This window comes from Anomaloglossus baeobatrachus, chromosome 8 (assembly GCF_048569485.1).
Source record: "Anomaloglossus baeobatrachus isolate aAnoBae1 chromosome 8, aAnoBae1.hap1, whole genome shotgun sequence".
NCBI lineage: Eukaryota > Metazoa > Chordata > Amphibia > Anura > Aromobatidae > Anomaloglossus > Anomaloglossus baeobatrachus.
In genome coordinates, this window is record NC_134360.1 from 204,432,685 (window position 1) to 204,453,326 (window position 20,642).

Sequence of the window (20,642 nt, forward strand, 5' to 3'; positions counted from 1 at the left end):
GTGTACTGCTGCGGTCCCCAAGAATTTGGGACAGGACGTGCGAGCGACTAGATATGGCCCTTTGTTGTGGCAAAATTAGAGCTTGCCCACGACCTCGGCCTCTGCCTGCACCACCATCACGTCCACTTCCTTGTTCCTTGCCAACGCCCTTGCGCATTTTGCAATGCTGTGCTGACGTGTATTCACTAGACTTGTGCGTTATATCAAAGTTTGTGCAAATGGTGCACCTGTACGCTGCCACCGACAGGCACACACGTGCGGTTTTTAAATGCAAGCACGGACGCACTAAGAACCTAACAGGTTTTAGGAGCAAAAATTAATGACGAGAACTCTGACACTATCAGCCACTGCTGACTGACGTGTATTATACACTACACTTGTGCGTTATATAATAGTTTGGTAAAAACGCACACAAGTGCACCTGTACGCTGCCACCGACAGGCACACACGTGCGGTTTTTAAATGCAAGCACGGACGCACTAAGAACCTAACAGGTTTTAGGAGCAAAAATTAATGACGAGAACTCTGACACTATCAGCCACTGCTGACTGACGTGTATTATACACTACACTTGTGCGTTATATAATAGTTTGGTAAAAACGCACACAAGTGCACCTGTACGCTGCCACCGACAGGCACACACGTGCGGTTTTTAAATGCAAGCACGGACGCACTAAGAACCTAACAGGTTTTAGGAGCAAAAATTAATGACGAGAACTCTGACACTATCAGCCACTGCTGACTGACGTGTATTATACACTACACTTGTGCGTTATATAATAGTTTGGTAAAATCGCACACAAGTGCACCTGTACGCTGCCACCGACAGGCACACACGTGCGGTTTTTAAATGCAAGCACGGACGCACTAAGAACCTAACAGGTTTTAGGAGCAAAAATTAATGACGAGAACTCTGACACTATCAGCCACTGCTGACTGACGTGTATTATACACTACACTTGTGCGTTATATAATAGTTTGGTAAAAACGCACACAAGTGCACCTGTACGCTGCCACCGACAGGCACACACGTGCGGTTTTTAAATGCAAGCACGGACGCACTAAGAACCTAACAGGTTTTAGGAGCAAAAATTAATGACGAGAACTCTGACACTATCAGCCACTGCTGACTGACGTGTATTATACACTACACTTGTGCGTTATATAATAGTTTGGTAAAAACGCACACAAGTGCACCTGTACGCTGCCACCGACAGGCACACACGTGCGGTTTTTAAATGCAAGCACGGACGCACTAAGAACCTAACAGGTTTTAGGAGCAAAAATTAATGACGAGAACTCTGACACTATCAGCCACTGCTGACTGACGTGTATTATACACTACACTTGTGCGTTATATAATAGTTTGGTAAAAACGCACACAAGTGCACCTGTACGCTGCCACCGACAGGCACACACGTGCGGTTTTTAAATGCAAGCACGGACGCACTAAGAACCTAACAGGTTTTAGGAGCAAAAATTAATGACGAGAACTCTGACACTATCAGCCACTGCTGACTGACGTGTATTATACACTACACTTGTGCGTTATATAATAGTTTGGTAAAAACGCACACAAGTGCACCTGTACGCTGCCACCGACAGGCACACACGTGCGGTTTTTAAATGCAAGCACGGACGCACTAAGAACCTAACAGGTTTTAGGAGCAAAAATTAATGACGAGAACTCTGACACTATCAGCCACTGCTGAATGACGTGTATTATACACTACACTTGTGCGTTATATAATAGTTTGGTAAAAACACACACAAGTGCACCTGTACGCTGCCACCGACAGGCACACACGTGCGGTTTTTAAATGCAAGCACGGACGCACTAAGAACCTAACAGGTTTTAGGTGCAAAAATTAATGACGAGAACTCTGACACTATAAGGACTGTTTTAGACTGTGTACACCAGCCCCAGATATGATGAAGGCTGGTATACGGTCACCACTAGGAATGGCTATATACCCTGCCTGCCTGCCTGCCTGTATACTGCTACAATAGTCCTGACAAGGACTCTTTTGGTCACTAGCCTGTATTCCAACCTGGCTATACCCTGCCTGTATACAGCAACAATAGTCCTGAGAAGGACTCTGCTACTGTACTCCGACCTGGCTATACCCTGCCTGCCTGTATACAACTAGAATAGTCCTGAGAAGGACTTTTGGTCACACTGTTTGCAGCCCTGCTACGGAAATAGCTATAAAGGGCCGCAAACCTTTCCCTGAAGCAGCGACACTCTCCCTGCACTGACTGTCTGGATAGCTGTGAGCAGAGCACAGCGCGCCCGCCGGTATAAAGGCTCGGTCACGCTGTGCAGGCCGGCCAATCACTGCAATTCCACAACTAACAGGGCTGTGGCATTGCAGTGGTCTGCCAGCCAATCCCTGCATGAGGGCTGGCTCTCAAAAGAGCGCCAACATGCAGAAATGAAGACCACGAGTACAGCACGAGTATCGCGAGATTACTCGGTCCCCGCCGAGTAGACCGAGTACAGTGATACTCGTGCGAGTACCGAGTAGTAACAAGCATGCTCGCTCATCACTAGCCATAAGTAACCATTCACCAGATCTCAGGCTGAGGTTACGGTTCCACTTGCGTTTTGCATGAACAAGTGCAATCCGATAAAACATCAGATTGCTTTTACTCTAGAGCAAAACTATGGGCCAGTGGCCATCTGCGATTGATTTCTCATGCCATACTAGCCTGAGAAATGAATCGCAGCATGCTGTGTTTGGCATCAATTCTCGGCTCACGCACCCCCATACAAGTCTATGAGAGTGACATGCCTGCACCGTCGTCGTGGGGCACTCGTTACTGAGCCATGGTTCTGTTTCTGGGATGCCCCGGTGGTAAGGCCCGGTTCCGTGACCCCAATGGTGTCAGTTAAAATAAAGAGGGGGTAGTAGTTTGTTATGCCACCTGTGGTATGCGGCAAGTTAGGTGCCACCGCTGTGGGATGGGGCCTCTGGGACAGATGGTCACGCAGCTTAGATGGTATAGCTCTCCACAGGTAGAGCTGGGCCCTAGGGCAGATGGGAGTAGTAGCAGTAGTAGGTGATTGATGGAAAGATGTTGGGGTGCAGGACTGAAGATGCCGGTAATAACTGGACAACACAAGGGCCGTAGTTTTCTTTACCTTTTACTTGGTAGTTGATGGTACAGGCCCGGGAGACTGGTCCAGTAGGTAACCGAGATCCGGTCAGTCTGGAAGCAATTGAGGGGATCCACCTAGCCAGATGGGTTGTAGGCCTTCCTGCTTGCGCTGTAATGTGTGGGTCCCTGCACATTGAAGCTACGCTGAGACCCTCTTCCTTATGTTGGTTCTGATTCTCACCCGTATGGCAGGCAGCGCAAGTCCTTTACTGGTGCCGTTTTGTCTATCACAGATCCTGGCTCTAGTATGCTGCTGTGCTCCTGGCAGTTTGTGGGCCAAAAGACCTGCAGTCCACTGCCCTTCTTATTCTGCTGCGGGGACTTCAGTACCCACGCAGCCTTGAGCTCCGATGTATAGTTCAATGCGCTCGGCCCTGAGGGAGCTATGGCGCAGCTCTCTTCTCAGCAACCGTCTTCTCTCCACTCCTGACTTGTTCTGATCTGTTAGTTTCACTTTTGGGTGTCTGTGTGTTCCTAACTCCTCCTCCAGGCCAGAATACATAGGGAAGCTTCACTCAAACCGGGTTCTCGAGTTCCTTCTTTTGGTCTGGAGTAGGAAGTGTTTCAGTGCTAGTGTACCTAGCATGGGAGACCCCCTCTTGCTTCCAGGCATAGCATCACCCCCTGTGAGGAGGGCAATGTTACTGTGGCAACCGGACCACTGGGGTGCCACAGCAGCGTGTGAAACATCACACTGCACTTGCATGTAATCCGAGTACAGTGTGATGTACACAAAGATAGGCCGCGGAGGAGATGGGGAGAAAGTGTTCCCTCCCTCTTCTCCGCAGCTGTGATCCAATCGCAAGATCGCATCACAGTCAAATGACCCTCGGCTGACACTCGCAGCAGATCGTCATTAGCATATTGCTTCCGATGCTCTCACATTGGAAGCTATGCACAAGTGGAGCAGTACCATGACAATAAGTACGGTTGTTAGAAAAGACACGGATACTTAGATTTCAAAATGATTTATTGATTGAATGAAACATATGATTTATAGATCATTATCAAATTATTTTATACTTTTTTTTTCTTTTTTATTGCATGCTTTCTTCTATTCTACTGTTTGTGTCCAATGAACCTAAAAAAAAATTGATAAGCCCACATTAACTTAAGAAATACTTACATCATTGTAGTACAAATTATTTAGAGAGACAAGTTCTAATACTAATTAACTTAGGGAGTATACTCATGTACAGTCCCTGACAGAAGTTCTGTCGCTTATCCATGTTATGTAAATAAAAGCATATAACCTGACTTTAAATTCATCCATTGGTTTCATAAATTACTCTTTTGAAAGCTGAAACCCTCCCAAATTTGGTTTAGGTTATGAAAATAAAGTTGCTGCAAAGCTGAAATATTGATCATTTAATGAACACAGAAAGGTCAGAAATTATCAAGACAAACGTTTTGTCGTCCACAGAAAGTAATGTGAAATTCAAACAAATAATTAACTTCTAATACCAAGATTTGTTACATAACATTGGTGAATGAAGTTGTGGTGCTATTAGAGCAATATTTAATATTTTGTGTGACTTCTATGAATTTGAAGGACTGCATCCATGCGGTTCAAGAATGATTCATACAATTTATTGATGAAGTCATCAGGAATAGCAAAGAATACAGTCTTACATGCCTCCCAGTGTTCATCTAGATTCTTTGGTTTTGTCTTCCAAGCTTCCTCTTTCATCCTACCCTAAACATGCTCAATGATGTTCATGTCTGGTGACTGGGCTGGCCAGTCTTTGAGCACCTTGATATTCTTTGCCAGAAGGAACTTTGTTGTAGAGAAGAATGGATGAGATGGAGCACCATCCTGCTGCAGAATTTGGGTTTCTTTTTATACACATCCACTAATTAACCGATCATTTAGTGAGCACAAGTGAGGATGTAAACTAGGATTGGGTGCATTATATGACAAGGCGACAAAACTTTTGTCTTGCCAAAATCTGACCTTTCTGTGTTCATTAAATGATCGATATTTCAGCTTTGCAGCAACTTTATTTTCATAACCTAAACCAAATTTGGGAGGGTTTCAGGTTTCAAAGGAGTAGTTTATAAAACCAATGGATGAATTTAAAGTCAGGTTATAAGCTTTTATTTACATAACATGGATAAGCGACAGAACTTTTGTCAGGGACTGTAGGCTAATACTATGAGAATTGTCTGTTAACCCTTCGACTGGTCTTTAGTTTATTATTAAGTTGGAGGGAAGCAAGAACAATGAAATCTGAACTAAGTTGTATGGATATAACAGCAATTTCAGCTGCAGAAATACAGATACACGGCTGACATTAATCTTTGCATTGCAAATTGTGAAATATCTTTTGAATATCGGTAGCATAAATTCACAGACTTTAGATGAGAAATCCACTGTGTCAGTCAATTTACCCTGATTTTCTCCACAGTGTAGATGACATTTCATAAATACTGTGACTTGCAGCATATTTTCCATCTGGAAACTCTGGATAGAAATAGACACTGTGCGTCTGACCTGTGTAGACATTTCCTAAATAAACATTCCAGGGAGCTGCAGAATTCATAGCAAGTGTTGAAAATTAGAAGATCTGGTGACATCTAGTGATGAACGAGTGTGTGATCGCACTGCTCATTATTTGATCGAGCATCAGCGTGTACTGAGTATAAGGGAAGTCAATGGCTACTCAGTACTGAGCAAAGGGTCTGTATATTTATGATCATGTGATATTTCAGTTTTTTTCTTGTTTAATAAATTTACAAAAAAAATCTACATTTCTGGGGGGGTTTCTGTCAAGTTGGGGTACATAGTGTACATTAATGATAAAAAATGACCTTTTTTGAATTTGCCAAATGGCTTCAATGAAACAAAAAGTGAAAAATTTAAAGGGGTCTGAATACTTTCCATACCCACTGTATATTGTGTGTGAAAAGTGGCCAGGGTAATATAACTCTTTGGATGTACAACAAATGATCGACACCAAAAACTAAAGTACAGTAATAGGGTCACGTGTAACTATTCGACGCAGTGAAATGGGTTTTTTTAACATCTGCATTGCAAACTGGAAATACAGAGTTTGTCAGTAATGGTTAAAAAACAAACAAGAAGCCCTTTTAACTCGGTTGACCACATTTTCTAAATTTACGACATGTGATTGCATCGGATGTATGGAACAGGCTCAGGAATTGATCTCGGTCCATACCAAGCATCTGCTTATAGGATTATGTTCACACAACAACTTTAGAGGCAATGAATGAACATGCTACTTTCTTTCTTCTACAGAGCCTCCGAACACTGAAGCTGTTAAAAGAAGAAGCAAAAGACAGAACTTGTGCACAGCAAAGTAATTTATACATTGCTGAGCACTAGATTATTTTTTGCGCAGGTTTTGCAGCACTTTTTCAGTTGGATTTCCTCCCGAAAAAGACATTATGCGCATACACCCTTAAAGACACGGTCAAAGTGAGCTCTGTTTGCGGCTGTTTAATTATATACTGTAAATGCCGCTGTCAATCTCTGATAGAAGCATTTCAATCGCATGATCACTGGGCACATGATGTTGTCCATGATAATATGAGCATTCTGCTTGACCTAAATGTGCTACTATGGCCTGCAGCATCACCGGACTTGTCTCCCATCGAGCACGTCTGGGACTCCATTGGTCAACAATAGCAAAGGCAGGTGCCAGCAGTGGACCTTGATGATTTTTCCAAGTGCATTCAGCATTGTAAAACATTCCTCAGACAGCTGTTAACCCCTTAACCTCCGGCCGATTTTGGATTTTTTACTTTTTGTTATTTCCTCCCCTTCTTCCAAGAGCCATAACTTTTTTATTTTTCTGTCAATATTGCCATATGAGGGCTTTTTGTTAATGCTGTATATTGGCATTGTTCATTTTTCTCATTCGACCCCTGATTTACCTTAGATTGTGAGCCCCAGTGGGGACAGTGTTGCTGATGTATGTAAAGCACTATATAAATGAATAAATATTATATTATTATTATATTATTATTTGGTGGCCGGACAGGACATGAGATAAAACTGAGTCCATGTCTTATACCAATGCAATGAATAAGGACACATAGTCGGAAACATGTCCGCTGCTAGCGTTTGATATTTTTCTATATGTTTGTTTCCTGATGTCATTCCATTTTTTCCCTTGCAATACTCTTAATGGTTTTGGATTAAAGTTTATACCCTTTAAGAAGCCCTTTAGACGCTGGATTTCTTTGGATGTTTTTTTTTATTTTTTGAGGGACGAGTTGCACTTTTGAATGACACCATTCATTTTACCATGCAGTGTACTGAAAAACAGCAAAAAAAATTCTAAATGTGGAGAAATAGTGAAAATAGTGAAATTGCACAATGGTTTTGGTTTCTTTTTTATTCACCGTGTTCACTATATGGTAAAACTGACCTGTCCGTATGATGCCTCAGGTTCATATGGGTTCGTAAATAAGCATGTATACTTTCACTTTTATATAAGGGGTGAAAAAAAAATCAGAAGGCTGCCAAAAAAAAGAACTGTGTTTTTGTCGCCATTTTCTGAGACCCATAGCCTTCTCATATTTCGGAATTGGGGGTTCAGAGATGGCTTATGTTTTGTGCCTTGAGATGTGCTGTTATGATTGCCTGTTATTGCATTTTAATTAAATGTTGTGGCGATCAAAAAACATAATTTTGGCATTTGGAAAAAAAATTTTTGTCACACCGTGTACCGATCAGATTAATTGCTGATATTGATGATTATGATTTGATATTTTGATAGATCGGGCATTTCTGAACATGGCAATACCAAATATGTGTATTTTTTATTTTTTTAATTGTTTTTTTTTTCAATGGGGTGGATTTGTACTTTTAGGGGGGTTTTATTTTTTAAATTTTTTTTTTACTTTTTTTATTGGTTTTACTTGTCCCCCTATGTGACTTTATGACTCCACAGTCCAATCGCTTGTGCTGATCAAAGCGATGCTGCAGCACTGTTCCTGTGAGTGCTGTCATCATTTTGGTTCTCACAGGTGGTGAGTCATGGTAGCATCAGGGGTCATCAGCTGACCCCGTGCTACCATGGCAACACCATGGTGCTCCGTGATCACGTCACAGGGCCGCCGATGATGGCGAGGATAGTCATGATTCCTGTTGCGGCCCTTTAAATCACGCTGCCAGCGTTTGACAGTGCGATCTAAGGGGTTAAGAGGCACGGGTGGATCTCCGATTCACCTATGCCTGTTAGCCAAACATCTCTGCTGATAAGATCAGCACACATATGCAGGGAATACAGTGGGTTCACCTCCGGAGCCGAAGTAACTGTAGGGAGGGGACCAAGAACATACCAGTACATCCTTGATCGTTAAGGGGTTAATAACCTCATTGATAGCTACAGATGTTGTAATTGCAAGGATTTCTACATCAGGAGCTCATATTCAATACTGAATAAATTGAGATGTTGTGATGATTTTGCTTCCATTTTTTCATAGTATATAATTAACCCTAGAACGCATACCTGGGGCCTCGCAGGCCTGCTAGGTCATTTGTTTTCTATGGTAGATTGAATTGCTTGCGCGTTCTAGGGTTAACATGTCTATAAATCCTGTGATTTTTGCAATTCCACTACTTTTTCATCTAGCTGCTGCAGTTTCAATGAAGGGAATGTATAATTGTTTAATAGATAGATGTGTTTCACTTTCATTTTTAACATTGTTTGTTGTGAAACACATTTTACACAACTTACCAGGTTTTTTTGTTAGGTAGGATTAGATTTAACTGGAACACGTTTTGGCTTCTGAGCAAGAAGGCCCCCTAGAATGCCTCCACCAACACTGCCGCCTCCAGAGCCTCCACCAAGAAGGCTGCCTACAATGCCTCCAGGAAGAATGCCTCCTCCAGCGCCTCCACCAACGCCGCCTCCACCAAGAAGGCTGCCTCCAAAGACCCCACCAAGAAGGCCGCCTCCTGCTCCACTGAGAATATTGAACTAAATACAAATCAGACACACCCGAAACATGGAGTAAATATTTCAGGAAAGTAATGCAGAGACAATTGTAAGATACATAGTAGCAATTTAACACAAAAATCAAGTTTCCTTGAATTTCAAACAATTAATTTTTCTGCAGAAGCTTTTCAAGACAGAGAAGCAAAGTTCTGACAACTTCTACATTACCTCTAATTCATAGCACTAATGAGCCATTCAGGGACAGATTACATATTAGGGAATTGCATTTACAACAACTCCATAATATTTACCTATTACAAAGATTACTTCCTATTTGTATAATTTTGGTTTATAGGGAAAAACAAATTGTATAATATGCTCCACAACACAGTTCTCTTCAAATAATAGGCAATTAATAATGTGATCCCAGAAAACCCGCATGATATACAACGGCCCAAATTCATCAATGTATTTTTGACAGAAATTAGGCGTGACACATTAAGTCATAAAATATTTGCACAACTCGAGTTTGCTCATAAATGTGGCAACTTATGGTGTTTTCACACAAGTTTTGCCCAGTTCCACCAAAATCGACAGTTATAGGGCGGGATGGGGACATAACACCACAGCAGGGTGGGACGGGGACATAACACCACAGCTTGTCTACTTCATGATGAGCTGTGGTGCTCCTTAAACCAGAATTCTTACTCCAATCCTTGACTGGAGAAAGATTTGGGGTGAACGGCATGGAGGTACTCACCACTTCTCAGACAAGACCTATTCATTAAGAGGCATATAACTCTTAATGAATCAGTAGCACCAGACTCCACCATGCCCTTCATCAAGACTGGCGGTGTTTATTGGACTATGTCAGAAAGTGAATGGAGACACATAACTGATAGTTTCCAGTAGTCAATAAAGTCACAGATTTCTAGGAGGAATAACAGAAGAATGGCAAAATGCAGAGCTCTGAGAAAAAGTCTCCAGAATTGCTATACCGTAATTTTCGGATTACAAGACGCAATTATCCTCCCAAAAATTTTGGGAGGAAAATGAAAAATGAGGGGTGCGTCTTCTAATCCGAATGTAGTTTACCAGGGGAGGTGGAGAGAGGTCTCAGGAGATGCTGCGGGCTGTGCTGCAGGTTGTGAGGCAGGGGCTGCAATTCTGAAAATGCTTCAAATAATGGCACCCGGAGTCGGCGGATGCGCAGATGGAGCTCTCGGCTCAAGACCTCATCTGCGCACGCACCGCCTCTGGCCTATTGATCTCCCTGCAGCGGACTTAAGGAAACTGGCGCCTGGAGGTGGTGCATGTGCATATGAGATCTCTACTTGTCATTGAGCTGAGAGCTCCATCACCGCACGTGCCAACTCCGTGCACCATTTCTTTGAAACCCGCACCGCCGACAGTTTATGGATGCTCCTGCCACCTCACAGTGCCCGCAGTGAGCATCTGGGACACCTGCTGCACCGCCCACAGCTTCACCCTACTCCAGCACCGCCCCTGACTCCTGTGACTCTGCTCCACCAATGCTGCAGCCTCCTCTGCTGTAAGACAACACCAGATTAGAAGACGGACCCCATATTTTTTTTTCTTCTTTAAATTTGGGGTGCGCCTTATTATCCAGTGTGTTTTATATAACGAAAAGTATGGTATTATGCAGAGCACAGGTAATACGAAAAGCAGACGAGTCCAGACAGCTGACATTATATGCAACACAATACAACATTAATTGTTCTTTAGCCTCTTTTATTTTGTACAATCCTAATCTCTATATTTTCTTATTTATAGTGATGGTAAGAGGGGAAACAAATATAGAAGAAATTAGCTTTGAAATGGTGACAAATTGTATAAAATAACACTTACCAAAAGGCATCCTGATTTAAGTACTCCACTGTCCTTTAGAATACCCTGTAGTAAAATAAGATTATTACATTGTATGGTGCTCGGTATAGTTAATATTCTACCCATTTCTAGGTAAATTATTATTTTTATTATGCTGTAATCTGTGCACCATAATGAAAATGTAAAATCTAACTATTCAGCTAAATACTTTTGAACAAGTTATACAGTACAGTATCTCAGCTGCTTGTGTATCATATACAAATGCATCCTGCTTCCTTGTGCACCTTTTCCTACCACACTTTTTCTTCCACTCAACTTTCCATGAATATGCTTGGATACAGCACTCTGTGAGCAGCCAGCTTCTTTAGCAATGACCTTTTTGTGGCTTACCTTCCTTGTGGAGTGTATCAATGAGTTCCCTCTGGACATCTATCAATTTAGCAGTCTTCCCCATGAATGTGTAGCCTACTGAACCATACTAAGGGACCAATTTAAATGCTTAGGAAGCCTTTGCAAGTGTTTTGTGGTAGTTATTCTAATTTTCTGAGAATACTCATCTATTTTCACCTTCTGCGAGTAATCTCTTGGGTTTTCATTGACTGTAAGCCATAATCATCAACATTAACAGAAATAAACACTTATAATAGATCTGTGTGTAATGACTCTATATAATATATATGAATACTATTGCGCTCACTAGATGGGAGTGGGGTTCGGGAAAAGTAGTTCTACCTGAATAGAGATGTATGGATGTAGAGTTAAATGAAACACCTGAGAATTAATAATGATAAAAATATCAATATGTATTTTATTAAGTATTACATTTGAATAAAAACATCTCAGGGTGATCGAGCTTAGAGGATTCACTTCAGTCCTGTGTGCACCAACTGCTCAGTGTCACTCTTTTATGCCTTTTTAGTGATTTTCTCAATTTGTATGTAAAAATTATTTTTTATATGAATACATATATTTTTATTTTAGTTTCAAATACCAGCCCCTGGAATACTCATCTATTTTCACCTTCTGAAAGGACACATCTAGTAGGAAAACCACATCAGGTATCCGTAAATATTACTAGTAGCATCATTCTATTAGTTTTAGTGACAGTATATAACTTGTAACCATCACTATTCCAGGGTCTTTTTACATTCTATCTACGCAAGCCTTACACGAACTTAAAGCCCTCCTATATTTGGCATAAGGTACCTACAGTTAGGTTGCCTTTATAGAGATTCTATGTTTTGTATCCTCTAAGGTAAAGTAGATTATTGTATATATCTTTTTATTTCAGGTACTCTTTTTAGGTGGGCTTTTTCTGTAACTACACCTTTCTACTTACCTTTTCAAGACAAGAGTTACGCCTTCTCCAACAAAACCGCTACCTTCAGGTAAACTCCATTTCCTTGTAGACGCTCTAACATCTGTTAGCACAGGTACAGGTATACTTACTCTTGTTTATTTATTTTTTCAATTTTGGCAGGTCTTATACCTATCAGGCTGGTTCTCTATTACCTATTCGAGTACCCAACTCAATGTATCACCCTGAGACATTTTTATGCAAATGTAGTACTTAATAAAATACATACCGGTATTTATATTTTTATCATTATTAATTCTCAGGTGTTTCATTTATCTCTACATCCACACATCTCTACTCAGGTATAACCACTTTTCCTGAACCCCACTCCCATCTTGTGAGTGCAGTAGTCTTCATATATTATTGTTATTAACCCGCCAACTACCTGCAGCTCCCTGGAGATCCAGCACTCCCACAATCAACCCACCCCCCCCCCCCGCCCATTCTTGAGCACTAGTGTCCATCTTTTAAATATCTACAGTGCCTTGCGAAAGTAATCAGCTCCCTTGATTTTTTTCAACCTTTTCCCACATTTCAGGCTTCAAACATAAAGATAAAAAAAAATTAAATTTTATGGTGAATAATCAACAACAAGTGGGACACAATTGTGAAGTTGAATGAAATGTATTGCCTATTTTAAACTTTTGTAAAAAAAAGAATAAACTGAAAAGTGGGGCGTGCAATATTATTCGGCCCCTTTACTTTCAGTGCAGGAAACTCACTCCAGAAGTTCATTGAGGATCTCTGGATGATCCAATGTTGTCCTAAATGACTGATAATGATAAATATAATCCCCTTGTGTGTAATGAAGTCTCCGTATAAATGCACCTGCTCTGTGATAGTCTCAGTATTCTGTTTAAAGCGCAGAGAGCATCATGAAGACCAAGGAACACAACAGGCAAGTCTGTGATACTGTTGTGGAGAAATTTAAAGCTGGATTTGGTTACAAAAAGATTTCCAAAACATTAAACATCCCAAGAAGCACTGTGCAAGAGATCATACTGAAATGGAAGGAGTACTGACCAGTTATGGGATAGCGTCTTTCTTTATTTACACAAGAGTCCCATTCCTGGAGCTATTTCTGCTCTCGGTCATGTATTTTACCAATTCTTGCTAAATTGTATATTGTTGCAAAGTGCTTTTCTGATTTATAGTATGTGTACATGTTGAGTTTTTGCAGCCATAACAACCTGAGTGTGGGAAGAAAAATGCTGCAGAAAAAGTGTGCCTTTTTACGCGTTTTTGATACATTTTTAAATGAGGCTTTTTTTCCTATTCGTTTGAATGGGTGAAAAATTCTGCATTAACACTGAAGAAATATACATGCTGCAGATATAGATATAATGCTTTCATGATTCAAATCTGCAAGGAATTTTTTGATGCTCAGAGAAAAAAAGGCTGCAAAACACAGAATATGAACAAATCTTTAGAATTCTGGAGTAATCATTTACTTTATCCTGTACCTATCTGTTTCATCTACCTACCCGGCCTATATAAACTGTCTAGTCAGTCATTTCAGATGACTCCACCTGATACATACTACCCAATGCCACTCAAGCCGAATTATCTAATGGTCCCTTACCTCACAATAAAACCAACAGACCTTCCTCCATAACCTCTTTCCCACCTCTCCGGTGACTGCAGAAATCATGGAACATAGAACCTTCTATCTCTTGTCACATAATAACCAAAATCTCTTACATATTATAAGACAACACGTTAATTACCAATATGAGTAAATATAGAGATATCAATTATATAGAAAAGTAATTTAAGAAATACTTACAGCCAGAGATATAACAAAGTTCTGCAGTAGAGGAGCAAGAGGATCGCCAAATTTCTTAAACAATTCTTCCTGTAAAATATGTCATGTTAGTTGCACAATTTGCACCTGTCGTCTACATCTTCCTAACAAACATTTAATAGATTGAAAAAATGCAATGCAAAAGTGCAAAACAGTAAGATATCATTAACCTTTTTGCTATATTACATAAGGTTCGAGGTGTAAGAAATGGCATTTAGTAGGTTATCTGTCAATCATTGGCCGGGAATAATACTCTGTAATCTGAAGAGTTCAAAAGCATTTATATAAGTGATCAAGAGATCACAGCATTAAATCACCTAGAAGAAAGTTTCAAGTGAAAAATACCAGAAAAATAGCAGTAGTGAATACATTGTTATTGATACCATTCTTATTGAGCGTCCTAAAGGGTGCTTTACACGCTGTGACATCACTAGCGATGTCGCTAGCGATAGCACCCGCCCCCGTCGTTGGTGCAATATGTGGTGATCGCTGCTGTAGCGAATATTATCGCTACGGCAGCGTCACACGTACATACCTGCTTAGTGACGTCACTGTTGCTGCTGAACAATCCCTCCTTCAAGGGGGAGGATCATTCGGCGTCACAACAACGTCACTAAGCGGCCACCCAATAGCAGAGGAGGTGCAGAGATGAGCGGCCGGAACATGCCGCCCACCTCCTTCCTTCCTCATTGCCGGTGGAGGCAGGTAAGGAGATGTTCGTCGTTCCTGCGGTGTCACACATAGCGATATGTGCTGCCGCAGGAACGACGAACAACCAGCGGCATGCACCACCAACGATATTATGAAAAGGAGCGACATGTCAACAATCAACGTTTTTTGCTGTTTTTGCGATCATTGATTGTCGCTCCTAGCTGTCACACGCTGCGATGTCGCTAACGACGATGGATGTGCGTCACTAACAACGTGACCCCGACGATATATCGTTAGCGATGTCGCAGCGTGTAAAGCACCCTTTAGTGAAAATGCTAAGGATTTGACCAAGAGACTTTCATTTCACCTGCTTTTATTTTGCATTTCTAAGGCCACGTTCAGAGCTAGCTCGGCATGTCTGCCACATATTTTGCTGCAAACATTACAATTCTGTAGCAAAATCAGCTATTCATCTACTGCAATGGAAAGAGTGGAATCAATCGCAAAATTTCCCAGCACATTCTGTAGCTTTGAAGATATGCAGCTTGCGCTTAAAGAAAATGTTTCCATCATTGTGATATCTATAACTCTTTATAAAGTTCTATGATGAAAGGTTTGCGCCAGCTCTCAAAGTTACGGTAACACCTAACCATATATTAGGTAATCTCTCTCTGATTACTGGTGGTCTCATCACTGTAATCCCTTCAAATCTCAAGAATGATGAGAATTATAACAATCATCGTTATACTTTCAAACAACCCTTTTTTCATGTCAGAATCTGAAAAAAAAAAAATATATATATATAATGACATATGACAGGTTTCATTCTGGCAGTTGAGTATCAAAATTTCTTTACACTCTCTCTTTTCTGAAGAGTAAAGCTATTGTCTGATGAAAAATAAATGATCATCTGTTCGATGGAGAGGTGATAACCCATAATCTTCAGAATGAAGAATTCCTATTCCCATTACAAAATGGAGTGGCATGCTGTTGGATGTTCAACCTCTGTTCCATTCATTCTTTATGGGGCTGACAGAAAAATCAAAATGCATCACTCTGAAGCCCCATAGGCAAGGATTAGAACGATACTCAAGCATTTGTTCTGACGCTCCAATCTAACTGGGATAAAAATGTCCTGTTCTGACGGCTGGTGAGGGTCCGAGTGGTCGGATGCCCACCGATCAACAGTTTAACCACTACTTTCTGGGAAGGTGATGATTTGTTTACATTGCACAATCTCTGTAGTCTGCTCATTAGGCTGAGGCCACACGGGGTTATGTGCAAGTCCTTGCATGACTATTGGCTCATGCTCGCAGAATAGCGGGAGCCGAGTGTCATGCGAGGGTCATGCAACTGTGGTCCAATCGTGCGATCAGTTCAGAGGGGAGGGCGAGCGCTGCGGAGGGGAGGGACGATGATTTCTCTCCCTATCTCCTCCCTTGCCGGCTGATGTGAGAGCAGTCCGATGTTTCTCTCGCCCCATAGACTTGCATTAGTGCGAGTGGAACAGGATCGCATTCCACTCGCAGCATGCTGCGACTGTTTTCTCGGTCCGATTAGGGCTGAGAAAATAATCGCTCATGGGTGCTAGCACATAGAGTAATATTGGTCCGAGTGGAATGCAATTTTTATCGCATTCCACTCGCACCGTTTTTCTTGCCATGTGGCCTAGGCCTTATCATCAGAGTTGGTTATGGTCACAACCCTCCTCTGAACAATGAGATCTGGACAAGTCAAGAATATTTCCAGGAATCATCTAACAAATGTAATTATATAAATAACACAAATGTGATTAAAAAATATTCACATACAGTGTTAAACTTTATTTGTAGACATCTCAAGAACAGAACAAGGAAATATTTTCATACCACTGTTTCTTTGGTTCCAAGAGCATCATCCACAAAGCAACCGATATTTTGCTGAAATACAAATAAATAAAATATTTGTAACGTTTCTGTAAACATTCCACACTATTCATGCATTTATAGTGATACTATGACTCTGTTTATGTTTACATTCATGTCATGGTTTGTCTTAATTACAGAAACAGTACGGGTTACAGATACTATTAGTACCTGACAGATTCCATTGTTGGTTGTTATTTCATACCATTCAGTATGAAAAATAGTGCTACATAAAAAAATCTTCCAGTGAAATCTGAAGGAATAAATAATTCCAAATAATTGTAAAAGTTACAGAATATTTAATAATTTACCCTAATATTCTGGGTGTGTGTCGCTTGTTTTATATAGTAACCGAGAGTGTATATTTTTTTGCTGATTGATGAGTCCATCAGCAACTGTTCAGTATTGTTTGAGACATACTGCACCATTGCTATGAAGCTATATAACATTAGTATTTTCCCATGCAGTCATCACAAGATCTTAGTTCATGGAAATTTTTACAACACAAATTATGATCAGTAGTAGCTGCAAAAAAGCACTGAGCTCCCCCTAGTGGTGTCTCCAGGATGAGGAGTTTTATCGTGCGCTGTGTAAGGGGATGTAAAGGACTTGGAAAATTATCAGTCCACTCATTTCAGTTGTCTGGTATAAATTGTTCACTCCAGTCTTGATGATGATGAGGGGGTGCACTGGAGTTAGACACGCCTGACTCACAATAAAGCACTTGTGATTTCAATGTCAATTCTGTGTGATTCGTTGCTTGTGGATTGACAGGTCTATTTTTAATGTGACGCCCCTGGACTATCAGGTCGTCACAGGGTATTGCACAAGATGCCCTTCCGTGCAGTATTCCGCCTCCCTCTTCGTTCTCAGTCCCTACTTAAGTGGTGTTGCCTCCAACAGCAAATCAAAACCCTAAAGACACCCTGCACCAACCCATCTGACACACCAGTTGATGGCTTGAGCGGAATAGAGTCGCCCACCTGGGGGGTCAGGGAGGGGAGGTGAGGAGTGCAGTGAGTCTAGTCTGTGAGAGAGCGAGTTGAGGAGTGGAAGGAGAGATGAGCGTTGGAGTAGCCCTCGAGCTGAGAGGAGCTCAGAGGAAGTCGGGAGTGGTGACTCCTGAAGTAACTGCCTAGGTTGCAGACGTTGATCTGGGCCTAGATGAGTCGGACCCCCAGTCGCAGGGGATTGTGGCGAGGTGCTCGGACCTGTCGAGGAGGACGGCCGGCAGCCTAGCACTATCACCAGTCCGGGACCGAAGGCACGACAGGGTACACGGACCCTAGGTCGGGGAGTAGCTTCAGGCAACCCGACAATTCACCTAAGGAGAATGGAGCCTTCACGATCCATTTCCACCCACTCCAGAATTGGGGCATTAGTGCAACGAGGGGGATAGGATTTTCCAACCAAAACGGTCCATAAAATCCCAAGCATGAGCCCTGAGAGCAAGCTCTCATACTTAGCCATAGTGGGGAGCGGGGCCCAGCTAGTTCCATGCTACCGGGCCATCAAGTTGAAGTCAAACTAAGTGCCAGGAGGCAGGTCACGGATCACTAGGCAGCACCACTTGGGGACAGGACACGGACGAGCTCCCCTCAGCGGCAGCGGTACCCAGAGACTTGGTTTACCGGTTGTCAGTGTCTGTTTATGAACTGAGTGAGCACGAGAGTGACCCCTGCACCCCACGGCACCCCTCACCGAGTCCTGGGGCACCCCCCTACCCGTGGACGGCTACAACACCTTGCTGCCCCCACTCCGTCATCCCCGGGTACTCCCAACAGCATATGTGGTACTCTCAATTACCACACACCACAGGTAGCGTCACGAACTATAACTCCCCTGTAAATACCCCCCTTTTCCCTCGAATGGCCGCATGACCCCCACGTCCGGAGAACCTCGAGCCACAGCGAACCCGGATCCGAGCAGCTCGGCTGCTTCCACGGGGGCGGTACATTAGCATAATGTTAAGAGATAACTATTGGATAGCATTGCTTTTAGACTCATGCGATGAAAGCTAAAGGGAAGAATTTGTTTCTGTTTCCAAAGGGAGGACCTATGTACTTAGTATGGTGCAAATTTCACCAAGCAAGTGCTTGCCACCCACATTTATGCTCGCAAAACCTCTCTCTGCTTCTCACACAGTCTATGCCCCACCAGCTCTGACAGCACTAATGCTATAACGAAAATAACGTTTATGGGACATGATGCACCAGAAGTTTTTTCTTCTGCTGCATCAACTTGATGCACATCAGCAAACAGAGATGCACCGGCTGACCTTCCAGGTTCAGTTGTACTGGGCAGTGCTGTGTACCTGTATCCCTGTATCCCTGATCCCATGGTCATCAGGTTAGAACAGTGGCGAAAATTTGCCTAGTTTGACATTGTTATACTGCCTTGTCCAGCTGTAGGGGGTGGCGAGCGGTGCCCATTTCTACGTGGAGGTGTTATTGTCATGAAAATAAAATGTATATAAAGGTATGGTGTATAATATAGGTTGCAGCAGAGCTGAACGGGCACAGTGTTCTGTAACACCTAGCGGCCGTGTGGCGCCCCTGACCTGGTCAGGCACCACAGAGTATTGCACCCATGCGGGGACAATGCCTCCAGGTAATCTCCAAAGGCCAGGATGAGGTGCACACACAAACACATAGTGACCAGGTCTCCCACATCACTAGAGGGGACCCTTGGGTAGCCAGTAGGGGTTAACTTTCAATTCCCAGCAAGGGGTGTGCTCCGAGGCTGGTTGCTAGGAAGCAGGGCAGAGAGGAAGTGAGGAAAGTCGGGAGCTAGAGGTTGAGGTGTGTGGAAGGGAGCAGAGGGGCTCTCGTGTAAGACAGGTCCTGAGGAGTGCAGTAGCTGAAAGCGGGGGAGAAAGGGCACCGTGGGTCGGCCTGAAAGACATCCAGAGAGAGGGGTGGCTGAGTACGGAGATCCTGGTATCCGAGCACGCAAGGGGAAACAGATCCCCAGTACGGGCAGCAAATCATCCAGAGCTGCTTAACCTGCAGGTGGGGGGGGTACTTCATGCCCTCACCACGACTACACAGAGCTCGAGCCAAGCAGCAACCACCAGGCCCATAAGGGGACAGGGCCAGAAGCCATCCCACCAAGGCCACGCTGCCGGCAGACGGGCCAGAGCAAGGGGAGCAGGGTAGTAACAGCTTCCCTGGAGGAGTCCTACCACGCTTCAGGCAAGGGATCCTCCCAAACAGAAAGAGTGCAAGGAGGGCGAGTGGACAGCTACCCTCAGAACGGCCTCCTGGAATTCCTGGTTCCACCTGGTTATCACAGTGTCGCCCGGGCATCTCACCGTGACCTCTAAACAGTGAGTAAACACGTTAAAAGACTACTTGGACTGTGTTTGAGTCATTCTGCGACCTGTGGTCCCACACACATACACAGGGGCCTGGGGCTTGCCTCACTCTCAGGAGGCTATTATACTGACTGCACCCACCATCAGCCCCAGGCATCCCTTAACCTGCAGTGGTGGTCCTCACTGACCGCAATTCTCAGAGTGGCGTCACGGCAAATCCCAAAACGAAGGTTCCCTACCTGTGACCCGATCGTTCCATCCCGTGGAGTCCCTAAGGGTAGTACCCTACTGCACCGCACCTGAAGGGCTCAACAGATCTGGCGTCACAAACAGGATTTGGACTAGACCTGTTCAGACAGGTGACCGTGTGCCTCAGAGGTCCGACCGCAAAAATTGAACCGCCGCCATATTGCCATCTTCAAAAGCGCGCGCTGCAGCCCGCGCGAGGGAGAAGAGCACCGCCCACGAAGAGGTGTGGCCGCCCCAGAATCCCCACAATTCAGAGAGCGTACTGACCCAGGAAGTGGAAAGGGAGCGCGCAGATTTTTTTTGAAGAAAAATGGACGCTGCAGGAGGTAATGCCCCTGGTCAGGGCGACGCAGCCCAAGCGATGCCAGCCCCCGTCGCGCTGGACGCAGCAGCGCCTGGTGCCGGTGCCGCGATCGCAGCTGCGCCGGCCGAAATCTCCCCC

The 20,642-nt window shown here is 43.3% G+C and overlaps 1 protein-coding gene across 1 annotated transcript in view; it reads right to left on the reverse strand.

The window, feature by feature from the left end:
• Positions 1 to 4,114: 4,114 nt before the first annotated feature.
• Positions 4,115 to 20,642, reverse strand: part of LOC142249407 (uncharacterized) — a 61,685-nt gene continuing 45,157 nt past the window's right edge. Inside the window, exons 11-15 of the mRNA XM_075321059.1 lie at positions 16,600 to 16,650; positions 14,063 to 14,131; positions 10,941 to 10,985; positions 8,871 to 9,113; positions 4,115 to 4,243 (exon numbers count right to left, since the gene is read on the reverse strand). Coding sequence (XP_075177174.1) covers positions 8,883 to 9,113; positions 10,941 to 10,985; positions 14,063 to 14,131; positions 16,600 to 16,650 — 396 coding nt within the window. The 3' untranslated portion in view covers positions 4,115 to 4,243; positions 8,871 to 8,882. The remainder of the gene's footprint in view (positions 4,244 to 8,870; positions 9,114 to 10,940; positions 10,986 to 14,062; positions 14,132 to 16,599; positions 16,651 to 20,642) is intronic.